General features: G+C 47.1%; 10 protein-coding genes across 10 annotated transcripts; 5 read left to right on the top strand and 5 right to left on the bottom strand.

Annotated features, from left to right (window-relative positions):
* Positions 1 to 734: 734 nt before the first annotated feature.
* Positions 735 to 1,796, bottom strand: F9C07_2202291 (uncharacterized protein; the record flags this gene model as incomplete). Its single annotated transcript, XM_041291477.2, has 6 exons — positions 735 to 953; positions 1,005 to 1,029; positions 1,088 to 1,163; positions 1,271 to 1,521; positions 1,569 to 1,676; positions 1,744 to 1,796. 6 exons carry the CDS (start codon positions 1,794 to 1,796, stop codon positions 735 to 737), a joined length of 732 nt encoding a protein of 243 aa, XP_041145369.2.
* Positions 1,797 to 2,722: 926 nt separating this feature from the next.
* F9C07_2231679 (ADC synthase) lies at positions 2,723 to 3,998 on the top strand (the record flags this gene model as incomplete). Its single annotated transcript, XM_071509889.1, has 2 exons — positions 2,723 to 3,475; positions 3,540 to 3,998. The coding sequence occupies 2 exons, from the start codon at positions 2,723 to 2,725 to the stop codon at positions 3,996 to 3,998; spliced, it is 1,212 nt and encodes a 403-aa protein (XP_071365317.1).
* Positions 3,999 to 4,127: 129 nt separating this feature from the next.
* Positions 4,128 to 5,360, bottom strand: F9C07_2202289 (NAD binding Rossmann fold oxidoreductase; the record flags this gene model as incomplete). Its single annotated transcript, XM_071509534.1, has 6 exons — positions 4,128 to 4,158; positions 4,211 to 4,412; positions 4,495 to 4,665; positions 4,759 to 5,028; positions 5,112 to 5,207; positions 5,264 to 5,360. The coding sequence occupies 6 exons, from the start codon at positions 5,358 to 5,360 to the stop codon at positions 4,128 to 4,130; spliced, it is 867 nt and encodes a 288-aa protein (XP_071365316.1).
* A 1,484-nt stretch (positions 5,361 to 6,844) lies between these two features.
* Positions 6,845 to 8,070, top strand: F9C07_2282714 (putative lysozyme). The gene is made up of 2 exons (XM_041291473.2): positions 6,845 to 7,584; positions 7,641 to 8,070. The coding sequence occupies exons 1-2, from the start codon at positions 7,327 to 7,329 to the stop codon at positions 7,932 to 7,934; spliced, it is 552 nt and encodes a 183-aa protein (XP_041145366.1). The 5' UTR covers positions 6,845 to 7,326; the 3' UTR covers positions 7,935 to 8,070.
* Positions 8,071 to 8,214: 144 nt separating this feature from the next.
* F9C07_7694 (putative exopolygalacturonase precursor) lies at positions 8,215 to 9,432 on the bottom strand (the record flags this gene model as incomplete). Its single annotated transcript, XM_041285594.1, has 1 exon — positions 8,215 to 9,432. One exon carries the CDS (start codon positions 9,430 to 9,432, stop codon positions 8,215 to 8,217), a length of 1,218 nt encoding a protein of 405 aa, XP_041145365.1.
* A 762-nt stretch (positions 9,433 to 10,194) lies between these two features.
* F9C07_1478840 (2-polyprenyl-6-methoxyphenol hydroxylase) lies at positions 10,195 to 12,945 on the bottom strand. Its single transcript, XM_041291468.2, has 6 exons — positions 12,621 to 12,945; positions 12,309 to 12,567; positions 12,086 to 12,244; positions 11,797 to 12,032; positions 11,706 to 11,743; positions 10,195 to 11,650 (listed from the first exon to the last, which is right to left on the bottom strand). The coding sequence occupies exons 1-6, from the start codon at positions 12,861 to 12,863 to the stop codon at positions 10,762 to 10,764; spliced, it is 1,824 nt and encodes a 607-aa protein (XP_041145364.1). The 5' UTR covers positions 12,864 to 12,945; the 3' UTR covers positions 10,195 to 10,761.
* A 3,668-nt stretch (positions 12,946 to 16,613) lies between these two features.
* Positions 16,614 to 18,098, top strand: F9C07_2282711 (uncharacterized protein). The gene is made up of 5 exons (XM_041291472.2): positions 16,614 to 17,210; positions 17,280 to 17,335; positions 17,390 to 17,449; positions 17,511 to 17,582; positions 17,649 to 18,098. Exons 1-5 carry the CDS (start codon positions 16,918 to 16,920, stop codon positions 17,912 to 17,914), a joined length of 747 nt encoding a protein of 248 aa, XP_041145363.1. The 5' UTR covers positions 16,614 to 16,917; the 3' UTR covers positions 17,915 to 18,098.
* F9C07_2282710 (glycoside hydrolase superfamily) lies at positions 18,099 to 20,265 on the bottom strand. The gene has a single exon (XM_041285593.2). It carries the CDS (start codon positions 20,163 to 20,165, stop codon positions 18,261 to 18,263), a length of 1,905 nt encoding a protein of 634 aa, XP_041145362.2. The 5' UTR covers positions 20,166 to 20,265; the 3' UTR covers positions 18,099 to 18,260.
* A 2,649-nt stretch (positions 20,266 to 22,914) lies between these two features.
* On the top strand, positions 22,915 to 24,337 carry F9C07_1478816 (uncharacterized protein). Its single transcript, XM_041291460.2, has 4 exons — positions 22,915 to 23,322; positions 23,398 to 23,688; positions 23,754 to 23,831; positions 23,891 to 24,337. The coding sequence occupies exons 1-4, from the start codon at positions 23,171 to 23,173 to the stop codon at positions 24,006 to 24,008; spliced, it is 639 nt and encodes a 212-aa protein (XP_041145361.1). The 5' UTR covers positions 22,915 to 23,170; the 3' UTR covers positions 24,009 to 24,337.
* A 258-nt stretch (positions 24,338 to 24,595) lies between these two features.
* On the top strand, positions 24,596 to 26,432 carry F9C07_2282707 (putative lactonohydrolase). The gene has a single exon (XM_041285592.2). It carries the CDS (start codon positions 24,983 to 24,985, stop codon positions 26,288 to 26,290), a length of 1,308 nt encoding a protein of 435 aa, XP_041145360.1. The 5' UTR covers positions 24,596 to 24,982; the 3' UTR covers positions 26,291 to 26,432.
* The last annotated feature ends 7 nt before the right edge of the window (positions 26,433 to 26,439 follow it).

The raw sequence follows: 26,439 nt of genomic DNA, 5'->3' as shown, positions 1-26,439 counted from the left end.
ATCAGAAGTATAATTACTAGTCTAACAACTGACATGGGGCTTAGACGGAATCACTTCACAAGATTACCTTAGCCCAAACAACTTCCAATGAGGGTGTGTGACTAGAGCTGCATAGCCGGTAAGCCAACCACAAAGGTCAGATTCGCCCGTCACTACTCCAGTATTCACTAGAATTGGCGCTTCAGGCACACAGGGCACTCGATCCCTGAACAAAGTGGCCAGTCGTACATACTACCAGTCTCTCTCGCAGTCTTGAACTGGTATGGCAAGGCATCGCTTGACCGAGTAATCGTCTTCCTAATCCCAGAACCCTACTTAAGAAGAGGGAACCTAAACCATTTGAGAACAAATGTAAGCAGAAAGAAACGAGCCACAAAGGAGTCCTAAAATATTGTAATCTACTATTAAGCAGATAATATATACTTGCTTTTCTTCCCACATCCGTATCCCCACTTAGTTGACAGGCTATCTACCCTGTATAGTAGATAGTCCTCTGCATCACCTCAAGGGAAATCCAATGACAGGATGATCGCGCGTGACAGCACCGCAACCCTAACCCCACGCAGATCGGCTGGACCTTATGCCATCTCTCACCCAAGAGGTAGCATTAATCGCTCAAATTAATCGGGTTTGTTAGACAAACCGGTCGGTATACGGTATGAGACGATGAAAAGTAATCTTCAGAATCTCACCTCCACGAATTTTCAATATTGAAACTAAGCGGGAACGGCAGTCTATTCAGACATGGAGACCGAATCTTTCGGGGGGCTTTGAGCCAAAAGCGTAGTAGGAGACCAATTGTAAACGATATTTCTTCTTTCTTCGGAGAGTAGATGCTGAAGAGCAATCTCATGCTCCATAACTGCCTCCGACGGACAAGACTGCCTAACTCCCTGGAGGATCTCACGGAGTGCCAGGGGATAAGTATTGGTGCATAAGTTCATCAAATTGTTCTAGAACTGCTGTCTTTCAAACTCGATGAGGAGGAAGCAAAGCTGCTTCACTCGCTTGGAGAGATTAGGTACCCAGCTTATTTCTGTAAGTTCGACTGTTATCATTCACATGGCAGTGTGTCCTGGATACCTACCTGTAATTAAGGCCTACTCGATCGAACAATGCATTCATTCCTGCCTCGAATTGCTTGGCCTTTTCACCACAACCACCTGGTGGGTCAGGTATGCCTCTTCCCATTGAATAAACCCTCCGGGCTCTGGGATTGAGGAATGTTAGAGGGTGTCTAGGTTAAAAAGTCAGATAAGTCGTAACTCACTCAACAGCTCCCTGACATGATGGATGATGACGCCCGAATCACGGTTTCGGAAGTTACTCGTCCACATACGAAGATGTACCACATCATACTGACCAACAAGAGAGGCTGGTGGATCGACAAAAGAATCCATGATACCGAATCTGAGGTTAGGCGGGCACTGCTCCTTCAGAGGAAATTGCTCATCGGAGATGTCGAATCCATCCAGCTGAGCTGTCGTTGGGAGGTATTTTGCTCCTTCGAAGAGCCAGACTCTAGATCACGTCAGAAGTGGGTATTCTTGGGATACAAGCATACGTACCCTGTTCCGGTTCCAAGCTTGGCAATCTTCATGTTATCAGTGACATGAATACGAGGGTGGAGTATGTAGCCTGTGTGAAGCCTCCAGAGTAAATGTTGGGCGTCCAAACTAGTTCATGTTAGCCTCCAACAGAGCTATTTGATCTTCAATTTAGAGAATAAGGCCCTGAACAGACCGGACTGAGTGGAATATGTTCCGACCTAATGGGTAGTTGTCTGTTTCAGCCATGCTGTATATGCATAAGTGTTCGACTTCTCGAGAGGTAACAGGCTAGGGTTATATAGTAGTTGAAAGAACTCCATACTACGTCACCTATGCCTTGCATATGCATCTGTCATAATATAAAACATTATCAGCAGCATCCTCTAGTACGTAAAATTTAGTTATAGGCACTAAGAATCAGCCAGATAGCACTCGGCAATAACATTTGACTTTCGGTCTCGGCATATCAAGGGAAATCCGGTAGAAGAATAACGTCATATGTGTCAACCTTGATGCTGATATAACCTGGCACATTCCACTGAAATTTGTATTGAGTTGTGGTTCGCTGCCGACATTTATGCCAAAAAGCAGGGATGAACCGGTTTTGGTTAATATGATCATATATGCATTCCCCTCCGATAGTAGTCATCCTTGGGAATTAAACCTGCAAGGTATTCATTCCTATATTCAAGAATAAAAGCCCGTAATTACAAGAGCGAGATCCAACATCAAGAAAAGGGAAACCATTCAAACTCACCATTCTTTACCGGAATACCTGAAACGAAGCCGTCGAAGGCTGAACCCAAAATCCAAAATTGGAATGTAAACCATCTCGTACACGCGTTCTGCGATGACTCGTTCTAATCCTACCATTGGTTTCGGAAAGTAAGCAACGTGAGTGATATAAGGACGGGATCCTTCTTTGCACCGTTTGAAGTAAGGTAAAACTCTCATAATCCGGTAATGGTATATGCCACAGTTGGAATTCTCGAGATCGAATCACCCAGACCTTCCTGCCAGAGGCCATGCTTGTTATGATCCTACAAGTGCTATAGTCCGTAAAGGGTACATAAACCCTGCTATCTCTCACTGTGGAACGCTCCCTAGACCATTTTCTAAGGAATACCGGATGATTTATACTTTAGGCCCGAGTATTCTGCCTTCATCAGAAGATGACTGTTCTTCCAACCTCCATTACTTTGCGCCCTGGTCCCCTAGACGCCCTACAAAGAGTTGCAACTGCTTTGTCCAAGCTCAAATCCGATGACTACTACGCATACGAGCGCACAGGTGTTTGGTATTTGGGTATCGGAAACCGCTCGTCAGTGACAATTGACCCCGAAGGACGGAAAGCAACCTTTTCTACGAACGGAAAGGATGAAGTGCGATCCATCGATGGTGGAGTGACCGATGTTGTGCGAGAATACACCTCCGCAAATGAGGACTGTGGAACCAGAATCTATGGCTACGTCGGGTTCAGCAATGCCCTACTTCTACGGGGGATTTCTCACTCTACTGGGGAATGGCCAATGCTGAGTCATATGGTTCCACGTACTGAGGTGGTCTTTTATCCAGATAGAATTACGCTGACTGGAGTCGACAAGCGAGGGACGGTGGAACTCTCTGCGTTGGTCGATGATACCACTTGCATAGAACCATCACCAGGACATCCCATTGACACGAATACCAGAGCAAGTGAATACGTGGAACAAGTCGAGGCTGCGTTGGCAGATATAAGAGCAGAGAAATATACGAAAGTCATTCCTTCTCGTGCTGTGAGCCTTCCTTGGAGAGTGGACATGCCTGAAACCCTGCGATGTGGACGACAACATCACAACCCCGCCCGCTCATTTTGTCTGCTTCATGGCAACAACCAGGCTACTGGATTCAGCCCGGAGCTTGTAATGTCCCTGCGAGATGGTAAGGTGACGACGGAGCCGCTCGCTGGAACTCGATCGCAGGAGGAGGCCGGGGACTAAATCCAAAAAGCTCAAGGAGGCATTGGTTAGTGACCCGAAGGAAATAGTTGAACATGTGTTGTCGGTGAAAGAGGCAATAAATGAACTGGACAGGCTGTGCTCTCCTGGCACTGTAGTTGTGGACGACTTGATGACTGTCCGGCCTCGGGGGAGTGTGCAGCACCTGGGCTCGACCGTATCAGGTGCTCTGCTGCCTGGAAAGGATGCATGGGATGCATTTAATATCCTATTCCCTTCGATTACTGCTACTGGAATCCCAAAGCAAGCTGCACTGGAAGGTATTGGGCGTCTTGAGAAGCACCCCCGGGAGCTTTATTCAGGTGCAATTTTGCTGATAGAGGATCCTGAAACCTGGGATGTCGCACTTGTCCTTCGAACAGTTTTCCAGGGACGGGAAAAGCAATGGATTCAAGCTGGAGCAGGCATCGTTGCGCAGCCATCGCCTGTGCGAGAATTGACTGAAACCTGAAAAGCTGGCCAGTTTTGCGCCTTATGTTATTGCCGAACGGAATCAGAAGGACTGAATTGTCATATAAGGAGTTTGAACTAGTTCAGTTTGAGGAAGCTACAGAATACTACCCTGTCTACCATTTCATAATTACAAAGGGTTCATGGTCTCACAGCAGTATCTATAAGCATCATCATGCGCACTTCCATCATGAACAAAGATCGACATCTAACGTCCGTCCAGTCTTCGAGCTTTGCACAGCGATCTCGACAAGCCGAATAACGGCAGCAGATTCTTCAGGACTTACAGACACCTCGCCCTCGCCAGCCAAAGCCTCTGCAAGCTTACTATAAAATTCGGTATAAAGCGGTGGATCCACAGTAGGAACGGCCTCTGTCTTGAACGCGCCATTAGGTTGAACTGAGGTCAGTGTTCCTGAGTATCATTAGCTGCCATTCCTTTAATGCGTGACGACGCTGTATTATGTCGGGCCATTTGAAAGAAGTGCATTACTTACTATATCGCTCACTCGGCTCGATTCCATAGCCATCGTCTCCAGGACGCATGCCCGATTTCAGCTGTTCTTCTTGCACATCGAAGTAAAACTGGGACAAGCCTAGGAGCAGCTCTTGTTCGCAAATCACGAGTGCTACTATCACCAACCTTCTTGAACGTTCCTTTAGTCCCCCTAACCCAAAATCGGAGCTGCTTTTCTTGCGGACTTATGACAGCTGCTTTAGCCGTAGCCATGAATTCATCGTAGTGCATTAGCACAGTAAACGAATCATCGCTGCCATCGATTCCCTCTCTTTGGTTGCCGAGGAACGCGGTGATCCGCTTGGCAGGCCGAATAGCTGTGCTGTTTGGTCGATGAGATGGGCACCTAAATCATAGATGGCCCCGCCACCAGGTATCGATTCAGTTCTCCATCTGGATCCTAGAATGTCAGGTACATGGCGCTCGAATCGTGTCTCATAATCTACTATTCTGCCGAGGGAGCCATCTTCGATGAGCTTAGAAAGTGTGAGGTAGTCCGCGTCCCATCGTCGGCCTATTTATATTTAAACTCCTATTAGGTCTTTCCCACAAAGCGACCACCTCTGGGGAGGAGATGGGTTAGTAGGAGTAGCATACTCAGATACACAGTGAGCAATCGGCTCTGTTTCTTGGCGAGATCTATGAGTTTCTGGGCTTCTTGGTACGTTGGCGTGAATGGCTTTTCGACCACGACTGATTGGTTCCACATGTTATTTCGAGAACAGTTCACTGGTAACTGTTCAACTTACCATGCTTTCCCGCATTCAGAGCCAGCTTCGCCAGCTCGAGATGAGAGTCTGGGGCTGTAGTCACCACCACGATGTCAACAGCATGATCTTTGACCATTTAACTCCGTGCTGCGGAAGCTTTTCATCCCATGAAAACCTAATTCTGCATTATTATCCGGTTTTGGTGTCCGTTGGACAACAGCATAGAGCTTGAGACTTTTGACTGTAGTGATAAATGGAATTTGATAGATCTTAGCACTAAGGCCGTAGCCGATGACTCCGACGTTGAAGAATTTGGACGCCATTATTTTGGACCTGACTGGAGTAAGTTGATGAGGAGTAAGTTGTTCCTGGTGGATAGTTCAGTGATGCGGTTTATACATGCTGATTTACAGGGAAATGCATTTGCCAGCAGCTGACTGCTATGACTATAAGGAATAGCTCTTCCAAAAATGTAGCTATCATGGCTTTTAATAGGCCTATCTAGATCCATCCCCGGTGACTCCACATTTCCGCCGCACTGCACAAGTGGGACATCGCCGGATGAGTGCTTAAGCGTGATGACGGAAAAGGCTTTGAGTAGTGGGGACATTGTAACCATTTATATGAGGAAGCGATATTGAAAACGTGCAACAAACTGCTAGATGGTCGAGATCCAAGCTCCGGTCCCTTTTTTTAGGGTCCGGTTATTTGAGCCCTACGCCTGGTGATTATTTTAGATACCGGCCATGGTCACATGAGCTTTTAAAGCTGATGGTTCAATCCTTAGTAAATAAGAAGTAGAGTTCTAAGTACTTGAAGTACGGAGTACATCTTTATTAGAAATGCTCTATATTCGTGATCAAGAGTGCTTAGTTTGAGTCATGGGTGAGATGCTCTTCTTATAATGACGCACAGTACTGTATCCAAGTGGTGTAAGTTAAAGCAACATTATGTTGTGGTTTCACTAATCCTGAACCGGTTGTAATAATAAATACTAGTAAACCGTTCTCAGATACTTCTCCTAACAAATATGGTATATGAGTGTCCTATAGGACCTACGATCTAGAAGGAAATTATCCCGAATTGTGACTAGAGTAGATGTGTTGGCCGACAATGACGCCGGCGCTGTCAGTTCATGAGATAGTTCATGTGTTTACTGGGAGACTTTTTATGGGATCAGCTGGCCGTTATTGTCCAATACTTCTCCAAGACGCCGACCGAGGAACTTACCGTGGGACACATGTAAGTGGCTGCCGGATCTTAGAGTTGGGGAGTAATATTATGAAGGTAATTCTGTGGATAACGTTGTCATATATAAATGTGGAATGATGCCCGCACGAGCCCTGTAACTCCTTGCCACATTACCTTACTACTCTACTGACGGTAGCTAACATCCTGAAGGATCCTCCGGCTCTCGTTGCTCCATGCCGTCTATCAACTGGTATTTGACGTGCTGTGACCATGTAGAACTATCGGTGCCATAGAACAGTACTACTGAAAGCCTAACCTGTCAATAACGTCTATTCAAGAGCGATTGCTCATAGTTTAGTATTAGAACCACATAGAAGATATTAACCGAGTTTCTGTACTAAGAATAGGGACCATAGTGAGCAACTAGCACAACTAAACGGTTCGCGGGAGTGGCTGTGCCTGGGAGCTCGTATTCAAAGGGACCACACAATGATCATAGCCATTTAAGGGTCTCCAGGGAGAAACGCAAGTGAAGATCAACGGCCGGTACGAACTCTAGCGGGACGCCAAGCTTAGATCCTCGACGATGTATCGAGGGGACATCTGTCGATCAGCTAGTTAGACTGAACTTTTAGACAACTTGAAGCGTGGATACAGTAGTCTACGTGTATCCCAAGCGCAAGATTATGTCGATCACGAACCTTATCACCGAGTTTACATGCTTCAAGGGGCGGGCGATCTCGTGTTCAAGAAATATCGATCTTCGCGCTACTTCGTATTTTGGGGTGCACTACGAGATATTAGCGGGAGAATAAGACAGTCACCAACGATTGGAGAAGCATAAGAAGGCCTGCATACCCGTGAAAGAAATTAGATCTCCAGACGCGAAAATATCCGAATCACCACTCAATATGTCTTCCTCGCTCAAGTTCCTGGGTGTCCTTCTCCCCGCCCTTGCTGTTGCCTGCACAGGCCCTCCTGTCAACCAAAACGGTCTTAACTTGATTAAGAGCTTTGAGTCATTCCAGCCCAGCGTTTACGACGATGGCTTCGGCAACCCGACCATTGGTTATGGTCACCTCTGTGGCGATGCGACCTGCTCCGAAGTGACCTACCCTAAGCCATTGTCCGAGGCAGATGCCAGCAGACTACTGGCTGATGACTTGGTTGTGAGTTATTACCATGCACATCTAAAGTACATACAGACATGCTGATTATCGAATAGTCCTACCAAGACGCCCTCACCAATGCCCTAGCGGACCCAGTCACCTTAAATGATAACCAATACGCTGCTCTTGTGTCTTGGACATTCAACATCGGAAATGGCAACATGCAAAAATCGGACCTTGTGGCCCGCATGAACAAGGGTGAAAATGTGGCGACGGTTGCGCATGACGAACTGCCGCAATGGAATAAGGCCAACGGGCAAGTCGTCAATGGGCTTACTCGTCGCCGCAAGGCTGAGTTGGACCTTTTCGATGCACCGGCTATCTATGGTGCTTTGCCTGTTCCTTGCTGATTATTTTACCATGGCATTTGGCCTCCGTGGTTACAGCTGGTGAATGGCATTATTTCCAGACAATAATGCAGGTATTCTGTATATATTTTGACAGTAGTGGAAGTATATACAACAGAGGGGATTATTATTTATTGAAAATTTGGTAAAGTAGTAAATCACTATGGAGTAGCTAAAACTCTTCCTGTTCCCAACTTCGACCACATGAGAACTATAATGAATGGCATTTCGTGCAAGCCTGGCCATCATGAGAATTGACCGGCTGCTGCACTAATATCGCAGCTTATCCACTTGCGCCCGGGGCACACTTGACACCAATAGCTCCAGCATTAGAACATTGGTATTCCTCACCCCCAGTAGCAGACTGCACCTTCATCTCAGTCAGCGAAAGTCCACAGGTACCCTTGGCTGGGCAATTAATGCTAGCGACCGGCTCATCCTTATCAGTTTTACCGCTGAACCCCTTGACAACAATGTCCGTCAGCTTGGCAGTACTAGGCTGAGAAGCGCATTCCTTCTCATCCGATCCGTAGCAGGTCTGGACCTGGAAGGCATACGAGGTACCATCCACCATGACGTTCTCCCAGGTGACGTTGCTGACTTCAGCTGTGCCGTAACCTCCAGAGTAGATCTTGATTCCAGCTGCCTTGGAGCATTTGGTCATCTTAGCGTTTTTGAAATGAATATTTTTGACGGTGTCGACTTCCCCGGGTGTTTTGCCAATACTACCGATACTAAGACCGTGAGACCCGGTGCATTGAATGTTCATCACAGTGATATCTTCCGCGCCGTTCTGGATGGCAATGCAGTCGTCGCCGTTCTGAACTTTGATGTTATCCATCCGGATGCCAGTGCCGCCAAGGTCAAATCCGTCGGTATTCTTCGGCAGTGCATCGCTCTTGGAAACAGCCGTGAGAATCAAATTGGAATAGGTGACATTCGTAACACTCTGCTTGACTGAGGAGAAGACATTTGGCGGATTCCTCATCGTGAGTCCTGAAATGGTGACGCCGGACGTTTTACCGGTGAGATAGAGTAGACATTTGACCCGGGAGTAATTCTTGTCCTTGTTTAACAGGTCCCAGGCGGCTTGCCCGTTGCCATCAATCACACCCTTCCCGGTTTTCGAAACAATACTGACGTCGTTGACGTCTTCGAGGTTCAAGACGGCGTCTTTGCCACTCCAAGCCTTCGTATCATCTGACACCAACAGCGTTCCCTCGACTTGTAAAGTGCAACCGGAGCATTTGGCAAAAGAAAGTTCAGAGTTGATATGATAGGTAGACTTTGCTGGAATCATGATTGTGCCAGAGGGACAAGCAGCCATGGCTGACTCGATGGCTGGCACATCGTCCACAGTGGGTGACCCACCGGCAGTTGGCGTACAGGCGGGAGCCTGTCGCTCAGCGACATGAGTGTGCTTATGACCAATGCGCCGGGATAAAGCCGGTGTGAACAGGGACAGAAAAAAGAGGAATAGTTTCGCGTGGCCGAGTTGCATGTTGGACACGACAGCCGCTTGGCTCAGTGATAATAATACGGTTTTTGGTGAAGGGATATAAGTTTCCACCACCAAAAATGCAATACTCCGACATTGTTGGTGTTTAAATAAAGGGCCTGGAATGGCAGCTGTTTCTGGAAGAATAGGGGTTTTGTTATGTGACGGGATATGTGTCGCGACTAAATTAGGCGGCATTGTGTCTCAGATAGCTTCGTGGACTCGCCAATCCAATGCGCCCGATCAGTTGGATGTGATTACGGGACCTCGTGCTGAACCGAGGCCACATTAGTCCGACTTCTTGATGTGTTTGACGGCTCCTGCTGTATCAATCGGTGTATGTCTATGACTCTTCAAGACGTCTCAACTGCCATACGCTAGGCTGACAACCGGAAACCCTGCTGTCACATCCATCCACATTCAAATGAACTGCTACGAAAGCTTCTCTCGTTCGCGGTAACGTCGGATCTAATACCCGACACCCACATGGAGACGCCCAAAGCTTGGCGGGCAAAACTCCCGCGCTCATATTGGACATGATCAGCCCCATACATGGACCCTGACAGCTGTGTGGATACTGGTAACGAAACAGCCCGTTCAGGTTTGGCTCTCAACGAGTGTGCGGCAGACCAGTAGGAAACTCCGTGCACTAAATTGAGAATGGATGTAAAGGTAGTGGCTCTGTTGCTCCGGCCCCTGATGATGTAGAATGAGCACCTGAGTTGAGCAGATCAAAGAATGATATTCGTGACCTGCTGCCTGCTCGTCTTTTCGATTAGTAAATCGCGTGTTTTTAGGGCCCACAAACACGGTTCTTAATGGTTCCTGGTGAGGGTCCAGGGGGCGGCACAGCCGGACCGAACTCCATCATGAAACGTTAGGTTAGGGCTCGAAATGCCCGTGCGCCAATTTCGACTCTATTTCAGGGTGCGACACCACAGGCACATGCACGCCATGCCCTGTCCGCATTTTCATCCCTATCTTATCGTTCCAGTCTGCCTAGTTTAGGTACCAGTGGGACACACGAGGCGAGGAATCTCGGATAGCACAAACTACTGATGAATTACCAGGTATAACCTCATCGTCGTAGTCATTTGCGCACACGATGCTCCTCGTCGGTCAGCGAATGCTTCCAGAGAATGCGTCGCAGGAGCTAATGGACTTACGTCTGTTAGGACGTGATACACCCTAGGACTGATCGGCAAGACAGTTGTCACATAATTGAAGAAGTTGACTTGTTACAACACTTCACTCGTCATTTCAGGTCTTATTGTCGTGTATAGCTTGTATTGTACATCTAAGTCTTCCGCATATGTATGTCGCCCTGCCACTTCATGTCCTTCCCTTATTAAATAAAAACTTAGAGAAGTACTTTTCTAGACCCTCTGCATCTTCTATAGCCCCAATCCAGCCAACATGCTGATCCGGTCGGCAAACAATGAGACAGCCTCTTTGCTTGTCGATGCCGTACTGCTCGTACGCCTGTCCTGTATCTCCATCACAGGACGGATCATCAACGAATACTTTTGTATGGTCGCATCCGAGCTCTGTATCGAATTGATGAAATGCCCCAAGATGTTGTGACTGGTTAACGGACGCTCTTGGGCTGGAATGAATCAATAGAGTCTCCAGAAATTCCGAGTTATTTGTCGACTGTGGGATAAGGTCGTTATTAATGCGCCCACTGAGATCCTTCGCAAACACCGATAGCCGATCCAAAACGCCAGGATGGTGCAAGTCTCCCGGGAAAATTAGTAACCTCCAGCACCCATTACTATTCAGTTTCTTGGCTAGATGAACGACAGAGCCGTCTTCCTGACCGACTATCAAGTATGAGGGCAGCCGCTTGCCGAGCTGAACATTTCGGGTGACAGCCGCATTGCTTTCACTTTCATCGACAAGGATGCTAGGGGGATATGTCACTGCCACGCCTGCCATGAAGCCGGCATACTTGTCGCGGACCGCTTCTACTCCATCCTCGCTGTCATCTTCCGTACTTCCTTCTTCGTAAGCGTACACAAGGCGGGTGTCGAATTCCATCAACTGCTCGGCCTCTGGGCGCCGCTCCGACTGGTAGGTTTCTAGGATTGCCGGGTCTACACTTCCACTGATGACGGCTGCGACCTTCCATACCAGGTTGTATGTGTCCTGCATTGAGATATTCATGCCTTGCCCGCCCTTTGGTGAGTGTGTATGGGCAGCGTCACCCGCGAAGAATATGCTACAGACGACAATTAGATCTTGGTCATCTTAGGATCAGCTCATAGATTACTTACCGGTCACTCCGGTATTGCTTGATCAGTCGTCGCCCTATCTGTCCAAATGTCAGATAATCATACCAAGCCAGCGTTCACACGCCAATCCTACCGGATAAATAGACCACCAGTCACAGTACTTGTAAGACAATTTGTATGGCTTGAGTGTCTTCTCAGCCATGTCCATCAAGTCTTCTAAAGATCCTTCTGATTTATCGGGCCCATTTGGGCTTCTTTCCTCGCCACCATTCAGATGTAAGTAGAATCGAACTAGGTTATTCTCCCTAGGCACCACCATCATGCTTAAACCGTCACCAGCTTGAATCGCACAAGCTCGCTGGATATCGGCTATGAAACTCTTAGCGCTTGTACAAAAAGGCAGGTACTCGGGTCTTCCATACGAAAATCCGTTTCTGGAACAATGTCCATCACACCCCACGTTGACTCCGTTTTCCATACGTCCGAATCGATCTTTAACTGTGCGCTGGTCCAGCTACGCGTGCCATCGCAGGCGATCACGTATCGTGCGTGAATGACTTCAGCATTATCGGGTTGGCCATCTAGCTAGGCTCAGCATTACCGATTCCAATGGTAAATATTCCAACTTTAATCCCAAATACTTACCGTCGCCGTTGGCAGATACCACACGAACATGGACAGGATATTCCTCATCACTCTTCTTGTCCGAATGACAAGGTAACTCCAATTCCTCAGCCTTGCGCTCTCTCTCCACATGTACACGTCCCTTAGAGACGAGATAATCAATCAAGATCTGCTCAATGGCACCCTGATTCAGCAACATCTGATCGAAACGAGAAAGTTCCTGTGTTTGCGATGGCTGGTGTTTTATCCGTCGAATATTCCCCGTCTTCTCATTGGGTCCCTATTGCAAATGAATACAAAGTACCTCGTAGGAAACACGCAATAACCACATACCCAATACGCCGCATCCATATTGCCAGCCGCCTGACGCAGCACTGTATCCGCAAGTCCGAAACTGTCAAGAATTTCCATAGTCCGACTATTAATTCCATCTGCGTGTCCAGCAGCTGTTCGCTCGCTCTTCAAATCGATAAGTTGGGTTGTAATTGCATACTGCGAGGCCCAGCAAGCGGCCATGAGGCCTGCTGGTCCAGCGCCGATAATAAGGAGGTCTGTGTATGAATCGCGCTTAGCCATTTTGTCAACTTTGGTGAAGTTTAATTTGTTCAAAAAGCGGCAATTGAAGGCTACTTAACAAGTTTATTTATTTTTACGTAGATATTATGTAGTTGTTGTCGTGGTGGATCCTTTCCTTTTGCATCTCGTCGACGTCATTCGGGTACCGCCACCATCATCATCTTCTACTTTATAGGGTTTGCTTTGGCACGGGAATTGACTTTTCATTTCCTTGGAACGCATTTATAGTGAATAATATTAGGTTATAGCTACCATCACTCGGAAAAGGACTCCCCATAACATAATTCGTTAGACCATGGATAATTCATGGAAAGCTAATCCGGCGTCCGTTCTATTAGCAGTGTCACATAACATACACGAACCCAGGCAGACAGTAAATACCACCTATGTGCCCATAGCTTGCAGATGGACTTCCTGCGCCCTTTCATTCTCAATGTCTATCTTCTGCGATAGGAATACTGCTGACATTTCCTGATTTACGTGCTGGCCTGAGCGACCCTGCACGTCTGTGTGATCTCCCACGGCGATCTGCTCAAATTGATGTTCCAGTTTGACACATTTCTAGAAGCTCTGCTGGTGGTCAATGATCCACTGGTTCCACGAAAAGATTTTGTAAGTTGCCTTGTTTGTGTTAGTTGACATATTGGATATTGCTTAAACGCAGTACGGTTATCGAGCTCTGGAATGTCGCTCGAGAAACATAGGCAAATGGCACCAAGACGTATGGGTTATACATTTCCTACCTCCACAGTGGCACCATTATCCAGATTTGCTGGACCGTGTACCGAAGATAGTATCTCTGCAATATTCACCCCACAAGGACCTAGGTTGATTGTCATGATATTATATCCCTTGGTGCGCTCTAATGCTCTGAGGACTGTGGGTATCAAAGCTTCCTCCGAGACTGACATAAACAGAGCAATAGAGTCCAAATCCATCATGCAAAGTTGATTAACAAGAGACAGGCAATCGTGGGTGCATGTTGTTAAATGTTACTGGCGTGGGTGAAGTGCCAAATATCGCCATGTAGGCTAGGGTCGATTAACAATTGGACCAAATTTCCAATTAATTAATGCCTAACGAACGGAAATAAGAACCATTGTCAAGCCTGACCCTGGTAGATGTAGCGTATGATGTATTTGAATGTCAGTATATCCTCTTCTTAGCCGCTCATCATACAAGCATTAATGTCGCGGTATCAGAACGCTCTAGGTACTGTTCCCAGCCATATTCTGCTTGGAGAAGTTTCTGATTTGGTGACCTGGGCTGTTAAATCCCATCGAAATGATTCTGTAGCTCCTCGGATTATCATCGTTTAGGGTGTATATCTCGATAGTATATTCTAGGTAATTGTCGAGTATCAATAATGAAGCCATAATTGGTTCAGGGCCCCAGTCTTGTGGAGCGGGCCTTTACTGGCAATCGGATTAAAAATGCAGCGTTCAAGTTGTTTATGAATGGAATAGATGGTTTCGTCAGGCATGCTAAGAGCACGCTAAAAACAGAGGATGAGCAGGAGCGTCAGAAATAGGCATTGTGAAGAATTCTCAGTACGCGATACAGGCGCGTGAAACGAAAACAGCGGATAAATATTGTGGAAGAGAAAGGCTAAGGACTAAGCGATGCAGAGGAATCAAGAATCCCTGACAAATGAGCGAACAGGATCAGATCAAGAGACAGCATTCATGCAATACAAATCCCTAGACAGCCTCGCAATATTGAACCTGTTTGCGAAGGTATACTTCAAGTTATTCGGCATATTAGGTGACGCATTGACAAGTTGTTAAATCGACGTCCTTTCATTTACCTTTGTCTTTATAACAGCAGGCCCGTGGCGTCAGTTCAATATTTGTTAAGAGGTCAAGACCAGCGCTATTCCATTCTTCGGGTCCTTGTTGAAGAACTCGTGGTTTTGAGTGAGTCTTTCGTCGATGACCTTCGAGCTCACATTTTATTGGATCTTATAGTATTCGTAGCGAATATCGAGATCAAAGGCCGACGTCATGCTGGTTATCTCCCGAGCATATTGCTGTATGAGCCCCGGTGGGATAACGATAATATCTCTCTTCTTCCTTGTTGTCTACGTGGTTCGTCTAGTATCTAGCTCGACCAGGTCTGTCCAAAATCCGAAACCTTCTTGGCCCTCCCTCCTGGGCTTCCAGCGAGCAGCCACCCATTTGTCATCGCTATCTCCGAACCTAGTAGAACATGATAGCCTCGGTATACCCCTATGTATGCCTTGTTATCAGGCCCTCGATTGGGGAAGGGGAATTCATATGGTCGTCGTATATCGTTCATACCCTTATTCTTGATTTTGTGGTGGTCAACATTGTATGTGATTGAGCATACATGAGAGACCCTGCGAAATTAAACAATTTGGATGAATGTCGTGGTTACTAAAAATGCGCCCTAGCGGTTTCTAAGATTCAATCCACCCACCGAGAGCTACTCGGCAAATATTAATAAGATATCGCGTTAAGCTATAGCATGACCACACTTCTCTAGTGCATTTCTTAATAGTGGTATCCAAGGGCCACGTGGTTGGGTCCAAATGGAGCCTTGGAACAATGTCGCCATGGAGACGATAGCCAAACCACTTTAGTATTGGCGTGATGGTTTCGGTGGCCTTTTGAATATTGGGGATAGTCTCACACGGTTCGCCAGGGAGCTTCGCCCCGTGTGCTCCAAGGCCTTCCAAACTAAGACCATCAAATGCTAAAACGTGAGCTTCATCACTCGAAGACCTATTAGAGCATCTAGTACTGGGTGCTTTAACCGATCCAGGATTACGATGACGATGCGTGGTTGGAGGTAAATATAATTAAGGAACTTAATGAGGTTAGGTGTAGTGATAGGGGATATGAGGGTCTGACAGCAAAATAAGACCATATGAGATGGGACTAGGTTCTTGGGGGGGGGGGATAGGAAGACAAAAGGAAGCAGGTTGAGTTGGGGATACAGAAGGGGCTGTAAGGAAAGGGCCTTCACAGCATTATAACAATGCATCTACTGGTTCACACGACCTGTTGTGACAAAGTGGTGAAGTAATTGTATGCACAATATTGCATGATATAATTCGATTAGAGCCATCGTGACATGCTAATATGAAAATATTAACCGAAGTATTCCTGAAGACCAGGGACATGCAATGTGCCGTAGAAAGAGCATGCGCACTTCCTATGTCCAGCGAATACACTCGATGAATGACAAAGGTGCTTTCAAAGCATAGGAATTCAGGTGACAGGGTCCAGTGTTGAATCTGTGGAGCACTGGCTACGAGAAAATGCGTTCATCCTTTCCAATTATGGTAGTTGTAAAATCCTGCAATAGGTGAAGTAGCAACGGCTTCTATGGAGATCTACATAACTAAGGTTACTAGAAGCACTTGGCAAGGATTTGACATGTCAATATCATGCCATTCGACCTAGCAACAGTAGTTGATTAGAGCTTGACACGCAGCTAACCTCGAGACATTAAAGTTGAACTTGTTTGGCGACAGTATCTAACTGACCATGTTAAAATATGGTACTCGATGGAAAGCACATTACCATCTCCGTCCTGATAGAGCTGCATAACAATTATTTCTCAGTTAATAGCATTGAGATAATAAGCTATAGAAAAGGAGGTGAGCGCGGCTAAACAAACCCCATCGCAGTTAGTACATACTATATACCGCTCAGCTAATCCTTATGGCTCAGTTCCTAATCAAGCATTTCAACTCTTGTCTCACTATTGACGGCAAGATAATTTCCGCGCGGCACATGTTGGGGCAATGTGGCCCTTAGCAACTCAACAATTGGGTGACCTTTTTGATTAAGCCATGATTTTCGTATTTCATGCCGTGTCTGGACGATTCACGTCTGGGAATGTCTCTCTTTGCCGTCGATGGAGTCAAAAGTGGATCCTGAAACAATCTCCAAGACAGAAGCCGGCCCACTTGCATCTTGGACATTTATATAGACCTGAGCCGTGAACTCAGGACACCAATATCATTCTTTTCCTGCACCTCGTTCTTTCATTCCTCCAATTTATTAATTCGCATCGTCTGGTAACAATGCGCTCCTTCTACGCTGTCGTTCCCCTTGCCCTGGCGCTGCGCGCGGCCGCTCTTTACGAAGATTGGCACTTCGGCAACATGTTTGCTGTTGGACCTGCGGCCAACAATGCTCAAATCACCAAGGCTACCTATTCGCTTGTTCCTCCGGCGATTCCATGTGGTACGGTCCAGGAGAAGCAGAACGATGCTCCCTGGCTGTCTATCTGGGTTGGTATCTCCGCCTCCATGTCGGATCAGGCTGCGGATTTGTTCCAGCCTCTGTTGAACTGGTCGCCGGACCAGAAGTCTCAGTGCGTTTGACTACACATTACAATTGCAAAGGTCAGGGCGCAATGTGATAAATAGCTAATTGCTATCAGGGCATGTCCGGCTACGGCCCAGGAGTGGTGTGTCGCCGCCAGCACTTATCATCTGTGTACGTTAGTTCATTTATATGAATTTCTGACATGTACTAATACGTGTTCAATAGCCGGCCAGGTACAGCAACCGTATATCACTGTCCCCAACGGCTCAAAGCTTGACTTTACCAGTAAACTCCACACCTTACCTCAAATAACAAACATATTGGACCAGAGAATTAACGATGGCAGTCACCGTCGATGACAAGAAGATCACCCAGCAGGTCTCTATTGGTGGAAAGCAGGTCTCCGAGCAATCTGACGGTATGCCCCCTACATCAACAAACCTCAGTACCCAATTCCAGCAACACTAACTGAACATTACCAAAGATAAATCGATCAACCCTACGTTCCTCTACTCGAGCAACGAATGCTACCTCGGAACCTGTGGTACGGTCGCTGGTTACAGCTGGGACAAGCTTACCATCCATCTCAGCCAGGCTGACCCCAACTTCGGTAACACCCTGAACCTGATGAACGCTACGTCGAGCGGCTTCGCCACTTCCGATCAGGGTAAGACTTGGTACGCTGAGTCGATCAAGATTAATGAGGATTATTTCTATTCCGATGGATCTCGGAAGGAGTGCTCTGTTTAGGTTCGTCCCAGTGTGAGGCGATGGATGGAGTATGGAGGGGGCGAAATTGGAATGCTCAGGTAGTGGTTCACTTCTTGGAGGGTATATGTATATAAGTACTGTGTATTATATGCAGCCCATTTTATATATGAGGTAAATTACCTCTATTTGCATTGAGTCTATCTCAGGTGAGATTTTAGGAAGTCATGTAACTTTGAGTTTGTGGCAGAGCTAGTTCTATTATTCATACCCAGATATTGCCTAGAGTCCCCCATAGCATCACGTATGTCCCACTAGGCTCTCACTACTCACAATATACGACCTCCATTGCAACGCTCAGCTAGGCTCCATCACCACAACCTTCCACTTAGGAGCACTTGCTGCTGCTACTCGCACAAGGATTAGCATAGCTTAACCCATGTCCAAACTTAAACACCGGATTCCTCGTATCAAACGGCACATCTTCCATCTGCGCTTCGACAGCCTCCATAGAACTGGGCAAATCAAATGGCAGCTTTCCCTCAGGCGCGCTGACACCAAAGACCACATCCAAGAAAGCATTGCTATCGCTGCCGTAACTAGCGAAGACAGCTTTGGCCTGCTCAATAATCTCAGGAATAACTGCAGGACGATCCATGACAATATCCACGATCGTCGGTACGGTTGAGTATATCTTAGCTTGGCGGGCTTTCTCAGTATCGTTGAATGCGAGTGAGCCGGCATGCATGTTTGCCTCAAAGCCTCCTGGACGAGGCTCGTAAGGTGCGTTGTACCGCAGAAGAGCATAGTCTGCTTCTTCGGGGCTATCGACGACGGTGTAGTTCCACGATTCGATGAAAGAAGCGTTGAAGCCTTCGATATAGAACTTGGTACTCTGTTCAATCTTCTTCAAGGGGACAATGTCCTCGTTGTTGCTAAGGAGAGTATACGACCTCCGCTGCGCCTCTCTACCCAGACGAACGAAGTAATCATTTCCGACAACTCGGCCAGCAGACTCAGGGTCAACGAAAGGATTGTCAAATAAGCCAAGAACGAACTTTTCTCTCAGGAGCCGGCGAACGGAGACATCGATCCGATCCTCTGATACAGTCCCTTCTTGGACAAGTTGAACAATCAGTTCTGGTCGCTCCTCACCTCCAAACTGGTCACAGCCGGCGTCAAGGATTCTTGCCGCTCTCTCAAGCTCAGTGAGATTCTCAACACCCCAAGCTCGGGCAGGCATATACTGGCCCGCGATATACCCATCTGTAATGAGACCCCAGTCCGTCAAGACAATACCCTCAAAACCGAGCTCATTGCGCAGTAACTCAGTCACGATTCTCTTGTTAAATGAGAAAGCGACTGGCTCGTACTCAGTGCCAATGGGCCGGGAATAGTACGGCATGATCTCCGTTGCACCGGCAGCGATGGCCGCTTTGAAGGGCTTCAGGTGCTCCTCCAGATTATTGCCCGGGTATGTTTGGTTCTTTCCGTACGCAAAGTGGGAGTCTTCGCCGTTCTCAACGGGGCCACCTCCAGGGAAGTGCTTGGTAACCGTTTTCACGGACTGAGGACCGAGTTTATCGCCTTGGAAACCCTTGATATACTCGACGAGGAGCTCACTAGTAAGAGTGCTGTTTTCACCCCAGGTGTTACTAATACGAGCCCATCGTGGCTCGGTGGAGAGATCGACCTGAGGGTGCAATGCCGCGCGAATACCAACCGCAATATACTCTTCCTTTGCGACCTCGGCGAACTTTCTCACGACATAAGGGTCTCGAAGTGCAGCCAGGCCAATTGATTCCGGCCATTGGGAGAATACTCCTGCCTTGAACCCGGTGCCTACGTTTTCCGTGAAGGAATGACGAGGATCAGTCGACACAGTGACCGGAATTCCCAGTCGGGTCTGTAATGCTAGCTCTTGTATGCGATTGATGAATTCAGCCGTCTCCGTGGCGTTTGTGATATCGCTGGCGAGGTTGAAGTGCGTCATGTGCTTTTCGCCGATCATGTTGCTGGTGCTGTTGTGGGCGTTGTTACCGCTCCCTTCGTCGTCGAGGGGGCCGTCCATTAGTCTGGTGTGGAAGAGTTGGCCGGCTTTTTCCTCGATTGTCATGCGGGCTAGGAGATCATCGACACGCTCGTCGATGCAATACGAGGCATCTCTGTAGATCGGAGCGCTGTCATCGCGTCGCGACAGGGAATGACCTCTAGGCACGTAGGGTCTGGTGCTTAGGGCTTGACACCCTGAAGCAAGGGCTGTCAGGCTCGCTACAGTACAGTCAATCCGCATTGTGGGTACAATATAAGAACGATGGACCCTGTCATTAAAGACCTATGCTGCAGATGTCTATACTTCCATCAGGGAGGGATGCTCAGCTATTTAATAGAGAGGCCTTGGCAAATGAAGTAACCCCCGCAACTAGCAAATACATGGCTTTCCCAATATCTATTTAAATGCCTCACAACCTACGCAGCCAAGACAACGGCAGGTACTATCGGCACTGCGAGTTATTCAGTGATGAAAATACTAGTCTTGGCCCTTACACAGGCTAAATCCATTTTCAATAAGTGAAGATAGTCTCGGGACCACCTCGGCGAAACATTGCAATCAGAACAAATGATACAACCGTCACGGCTTCTTGCAACTGACCGCTTCAATCATCTATACCATTATACTATTCAAACGTCTCAATGTTTCATTGATATATGTGAAAGCCAAGGGTTACAGGAGAAGGATTCTACAGCCTAGAAACAATTACGTCAATTATTGTGCGAGGGATTGAATAGAGTAACTTGCGGGGACCCCGCATAAGTGATCAACCTCTCCACATACAAGGTCTTGTGGAGCCGACTTGGCTTTGTGGGGATATTACGTGACATGGATGGGAGTCTCTCGTAATGGGCCTTTATCACTCGTATAAAGCGGGGTTAAATGTTACCCTACGTGTGGGCCAGCAGTTGATATTTATAATGTGTCGCTAAGATATAGCATGTTGGCACTGATAATGTGATAATGTGATAGAACTAAAAGATACTAGCACTGACTGTTCTAAACCACAACCATGCCAAATAAAATACAATCGAAAAAGTATCGCCAGTCCAGTGTTATCACCCATCCAATCGCCTTCTGCAGTACCCACAGAATGTAACCCTCAAACCTAGCCCAGTAGCCCTATCTTGTCTGTAGCTATTGTTTAGTATTTACGCTGAACAGATATCCGGCGCCAGGGTAAAAGATATCACTTACCAGAGTACGGCCAACCCTCGTACCGCTATACCTCCAATTTTGATCCTGTGCGACGTGTGCAGCCATGGTGAAGAAGCACTCTCTCAAGCTTGGCTTGATGGGATTGCCTACCGAGGGAGTGCTATGCTTGATAACCGGTGAGACCTGAAAGGTCCTTGGTCCCGTCTCTTCAGGAAAACGGCCTGCTCGTAGGTACAGGCGCAGCCGTAGAGCGTCCCGTAATCATCCATGTATCTGAATACTTGTCCTATATTAAAGTTAACCACCCATATTTATAGTATATCCAATCATTTATATGAACTAACCAAGGAATTTACGCTCTGCTCTTGACCACAAATTATCCAGGTCAGTCGTCCAAGATGTCTTCATCTCACCAACAAGGCGTACCTCCCCCGTTGGCGAGTGTAGGACGAAACCAGGGAAAACTTTCTCCTTCGGGGGTAGTCTCGGGGCATTGGCACCTTGAACATCCGCAAATACCATGTCGACTCCGTGTCTATGCAAGACAGGAGCGATCTCCTGGAATACATGGGCGACTAGTCGCCCAGTCCCGCCGGTCTCATTGGCAACATTGGACCATTGACGCGGTAGTTGGCTATTCAAATTACTGCCATCAGGCTGTCCCAGCAGCGAACTGTTTATTCCGCGTATCCAGCTACAAAAGCCCGGCCATCGCGAGATATCATCTCCTGATATTATGTACCTTCGGCGAGATAACCCGGTGCCAGAACCTTCATAGCGAATGTCGGCAATTCGACCGAAGACTACTTTTCTCTGCGTGGTAAGGTCCATCTTGAGCTTAGTCTTTGTCAAGTGAAAACCTTCGAGATAGGGATTTCTTATTCAGAAAGAATCGAGAAGCGCCTAAAGAGAGGACCAGGATGCCCTAGTCGCTTGTAGGTTTGACAACACTCTAAGGAGGTCCAGTCCTCTGAGTCTCTGTAATTAAATGAATATACCCCCGTTCTAATCATTCACATCACCCAGTTGGTTGCCTAGTCAATAATTCCAGATATGTAGGAGAACTGTCCAGTATTACTTATGTCTTATAGTTTATGTGTACCTCTCCTATGTTATATGAGAATAGAAGAGTATATCAGAAGAGTAGCACTAGAATTCGATCGGATGGGGGTGTTGCTTGTATAGGTCTAGGTTGCGAAATGTCCTTCTGTAATTGGTCTGTGGCATCTAGGTGCGATACGTCTATAAATAAGCATTTGATTTTGTTCTTTTGTCAGGTATACACCAGAGAGATCACATTAAGATATCTAAGCAACAGAAGCCTAATATAGAAGGAATAGGCCGTGATAATATGGCTAGACTATCTAGCTATAGCGTGGCTTAACCGATGAATCAGAACTAATGGAAAATAGTAACCAACATTTTGATCTAATTGCAAAATATCCAACATACAGAAGAAACCACTCACTCAGAGATCTAACAGGAAGAGACTTTGATAGAGAAAGATTTGGTAGTGCAGTCACACAGCTTGTCTCAATAGGAAATGCTCCACATGAAGAACAGCCTTCACTATAATTCTGGGAAAGAGCAATATAGGTCACTGACACAACACAAAGAACCGTGGATTTGAGGGATAAGCACTGACAGCGAACCCATCCAACTTCAAATGCTTGTTTGATACTATACAGGGTCCTGCTATGACTGGATAGTACGCATAGTCTAGATACTCACTACTGGTCACTCTTTCTTAGAGCAGATTGACAGCCATCTATTTTATTGCTAGCTACTGAACAGACTGTGTCAGATAACACAGACCGCGTAAACAGGCCAACCAACACAACAACATCTTAAGTACTTCCCAAAAGAAAAGTAGACCAGTTCTTTAGAGTCACCGCGGGTGAATGTCCATTCTAGGCTTAGTCGCAAAAAGTGAATTATTGCATGAAGGGTCAAGTACCAAGGAACATAATTCCCCTGTACCCTTCCTTATCTCATCATTCTGTTGTAATTGAACAACACCCACTTCTCTCTTACCCTTCGCTTTTCTCTACCCCTTCTCTGTTAAATCTGCCATTACAGTGTCGAATATGTCTAGATGCATTACAATCCAGGGACAGGAGTTCAGACTCTTGGATTACATATCGCTGAAGCAATCGGAGGACCTTTATGATATGTGTGAGGTTCACAATGCTCAACGTGTATCTGACGGAAGGCCAGTGATCGTTAAGTTGCGATACCAGTAAGAAACGCTTTATCCGATTCTCTTGCTTATTTGCTTTGAAAAAGGCTGACAGGATTCCAACGTCTCACAAAGGCTTCCTTCTGACCCAGAAGAAGACCCCTCAGATGTCCCAATCATCATTGAGGATGGTATCAGGGATTTTCGCATGGAATGCCAATCGCTCCAGGACAATCAAATGTTAGGCGTTCCTGTTTACCTTGGCCATCAGGAGCTTATACAGAGGGGCGAACATGCCCGGTTTGTTCCCGGCGGGTATCTGAATGCCCTAGTCATGGGCAAGGTGCCGGGTAAACCCGTCACCCATTTGAGACTCACTGCGACAGAAGCAGACCTTATCAAGACACAGCTAGCGCAGATGTTCAAGTGAGTTTCAGTGGGGCCTGGCTTAAAAAAATCACATAGGTAACCTTGAGTATTGATGTTTTTAGCAACATGCGTCGCAAGGTGTATGATGTAGACGATCCGAACACCGAACATGTCTTCTTCGACCGGGAGACTCAGCAGACGTATGTATCTCTTGGACTATGATTCTCTGTTGTTTCAGATGAGCTAATGATTGGATTAGATACTTCATAGGCATGTCAGATGTGGGGAAGGATGAGACTATGTGCGGCGATACGATCTTGAAGACCTCGAAGAAAGTCACCATGTTCTGCGTTGACTCTTTCGTTATTCGCCATTAATCAGCCAGACATAGGCATGGATGGAATTATCAAGCTTCGGCCAAATTGGACAAGCTACACCAATAATCAACAAGCAGCTAGGCTCAGATAGCAATAGAATTTCATATCCCAAATCGGAACGTCATCTTTATGCTAGTGGATAGATCGGAGAACCGCGATATTCCCCTGTTCAGGATTGAGCGTATTTTTAAAGATGCTCAAACAGTGGCCTTGCGATACATCCAGGCACGCATGTACCGGGTAGCCCATTGTCATAAACTGCACCCCAAAAGTCAGCATTGCAAGACACAAGCATCATGTTCCTGCACTAGAATGGCTCCTCAGTCTCACGGTCAGGGGTACATTGGCCACAGAATGGAGTCTGAGTGGCTCGGAGGAAAATGGCAGGTGGAGTAAGTCGTCACCATAGTAGAGATCCACAGGCCATCCATCTCCGAGCCAATGACCACCTTGATCCTGCTTCCGGGGTGGCCTGCATGCCTCAGGCCACAGTGCATAGGTAAGCGCACATGGCAGGTCAGCCCTATGCAGCTGGGACCACAGTGGCTGAAACACCATGATACATATGATCGCAATGCTAGTCATACCAATTAAACTTCTATATAGGTACCTGATGTCTTCATATGGTTAGTTAATTTCATAGTTCACCAAGCTCTAGTTCTGTCGAGCCCACCAATCAAACGAGCGTTGCAATTTAGCCCCAGAATCTAATCGATAACGAACCCACCGGCCTACTAGAGACTATTATATAGGGTTACCAACAGTGTAGAAGTTCGGGCATGCTATGTCGTTGTGGGTCTACGTCCATTCAACTCCGAGACCTCTACTTATGACGATCTATATCATCTCCGAGCGAGCGTGAACCAGTATAAATATGACATAGTTCCCCTTTCAGACTGCATGCGTTATATTAGAGGGTAAGGACAACCAGTCCACGGCCGCAGAGTTTGTCTGGATCCTTTAATCTCCTCATTATGATGTATTCTGGTGCTTTATCTCTAACATTGGCCACCACTGTGGCTAATGCTGCTGCGGTTATTCCCCGTGCAACGGCGACATCCTTAACCACACCGTCCGCAGTTGCAGTTCTGAATGACCCCATAGCCCGCCCTTGCATGGCACCTGGTGTCGTCTGTCTGAAACAACATGCCGCTAATCTCCCATATCCCTTCCACCGCGCTGCTCCTGACGGCAGAAACATCCCCACCTATGGAGACACCGAAGTCCCCGCAGATGCCTCCTGGAAACACATATCAACGGCAGATTTCATCGTCTTTGACGAGTCCCGTGCAGCAGATGTCCTGGGAGACTCACCCAGCGTGGATTTTGTCCTCTCCGTGGACGCTAACCACATTCACGAGGGGCCCGTTTTCGTCCCAACCCAGAACCGAATCTACTTCTCGGAGCTCTCAACAAACCTCCCACAATTTGCCATCGACCTCAATCAAGATCCTCCCTCTCTTTCACACTTCACCGCTGATCCACCCATCTACATCCCCAACGGAGGTTTCTATCACAACAACACAGTCTACTTCTCCGTGGCAGGAAGCAATACCTCAATCCCCGGCCTAGGCGAACAACGACCCGGCATCGTCACCTTAGATCCAGCAACCAACAAATCTACAACACTCTTGAATAACTACTACGGTTTAACCTTCACCGACTGCGATGACCTCATTGTCGATCCTGCAACAGGCTTCATCTGGTTCACAGCCCCTTATTACTCCTGGTGGTTGGAACTCGCCGATATACCCCCACAGACCAAGTCCGGAACATACCGATTCGACCCTACAACAGGCTCAACAGTCATCGTCAATGACGAGATGTTCTCCCCAAACGGAATAGCACTCAGTCCCGACCGTCGACACATCTACATCAGCGATTCAGCAGCCTCAGGTCTCTCGGCGCCGATCTCCTCCGACGTACCCAGCCCCGGCGGAGCAGGGATCTTATACAATGTTACGGGTACACGCGCAATTTATAAATTCGATCTCGTTGATGATGGTCGCGCTATCATCAATAAGAGGTCTATATACTATGATGCCATTGGTTCTGTTCCGGATGGACTCAAGGTTGCCCGCAATGGGTACGTTGTTACTGCGACTGGGAACGGATTAAGTGTGATGGATGAATATGGGGATATGATTGTGCGCGTGCAGACGAATTTCACGGTTAATAACTTTGTCTGGACGAATGCTAATGAGTATCGGGAGGTGTGGATGGTTGGGATGGGTGGTATTGCTCGTTTGAAGTGGGGATTGCAGGGTCAGGAGGCTGTTTGATTCTTCATTCTATTAAAGGTAGTCTTTCGATTGTATATATATTCGTTTCGAGTAAATTCTAATATAGCACATGATTACCGTTACACAAGAAGAAGCATAAAATGAGATTTCCACGCGTTGAGTCACAATCTCAAATAATTTATATCAAC

This window comes from Aspergillus flavus, chromosome 3 (genome assembly GCF_009017415.1).
Source record: "Aspergillus flavus chromosome 3, complete sequence".
NCBI classification, from domain to species: domain Eukaryota; kingdom Fungi; phylum Ascomycota; class Eurotiomycetes; order Eurotiales; family Aspergillaceae; genus Aspergillus; species Aspergillus flavus.
This window is presented reverse-complemented; position numbering and strand designations above follow the sequence as displayed.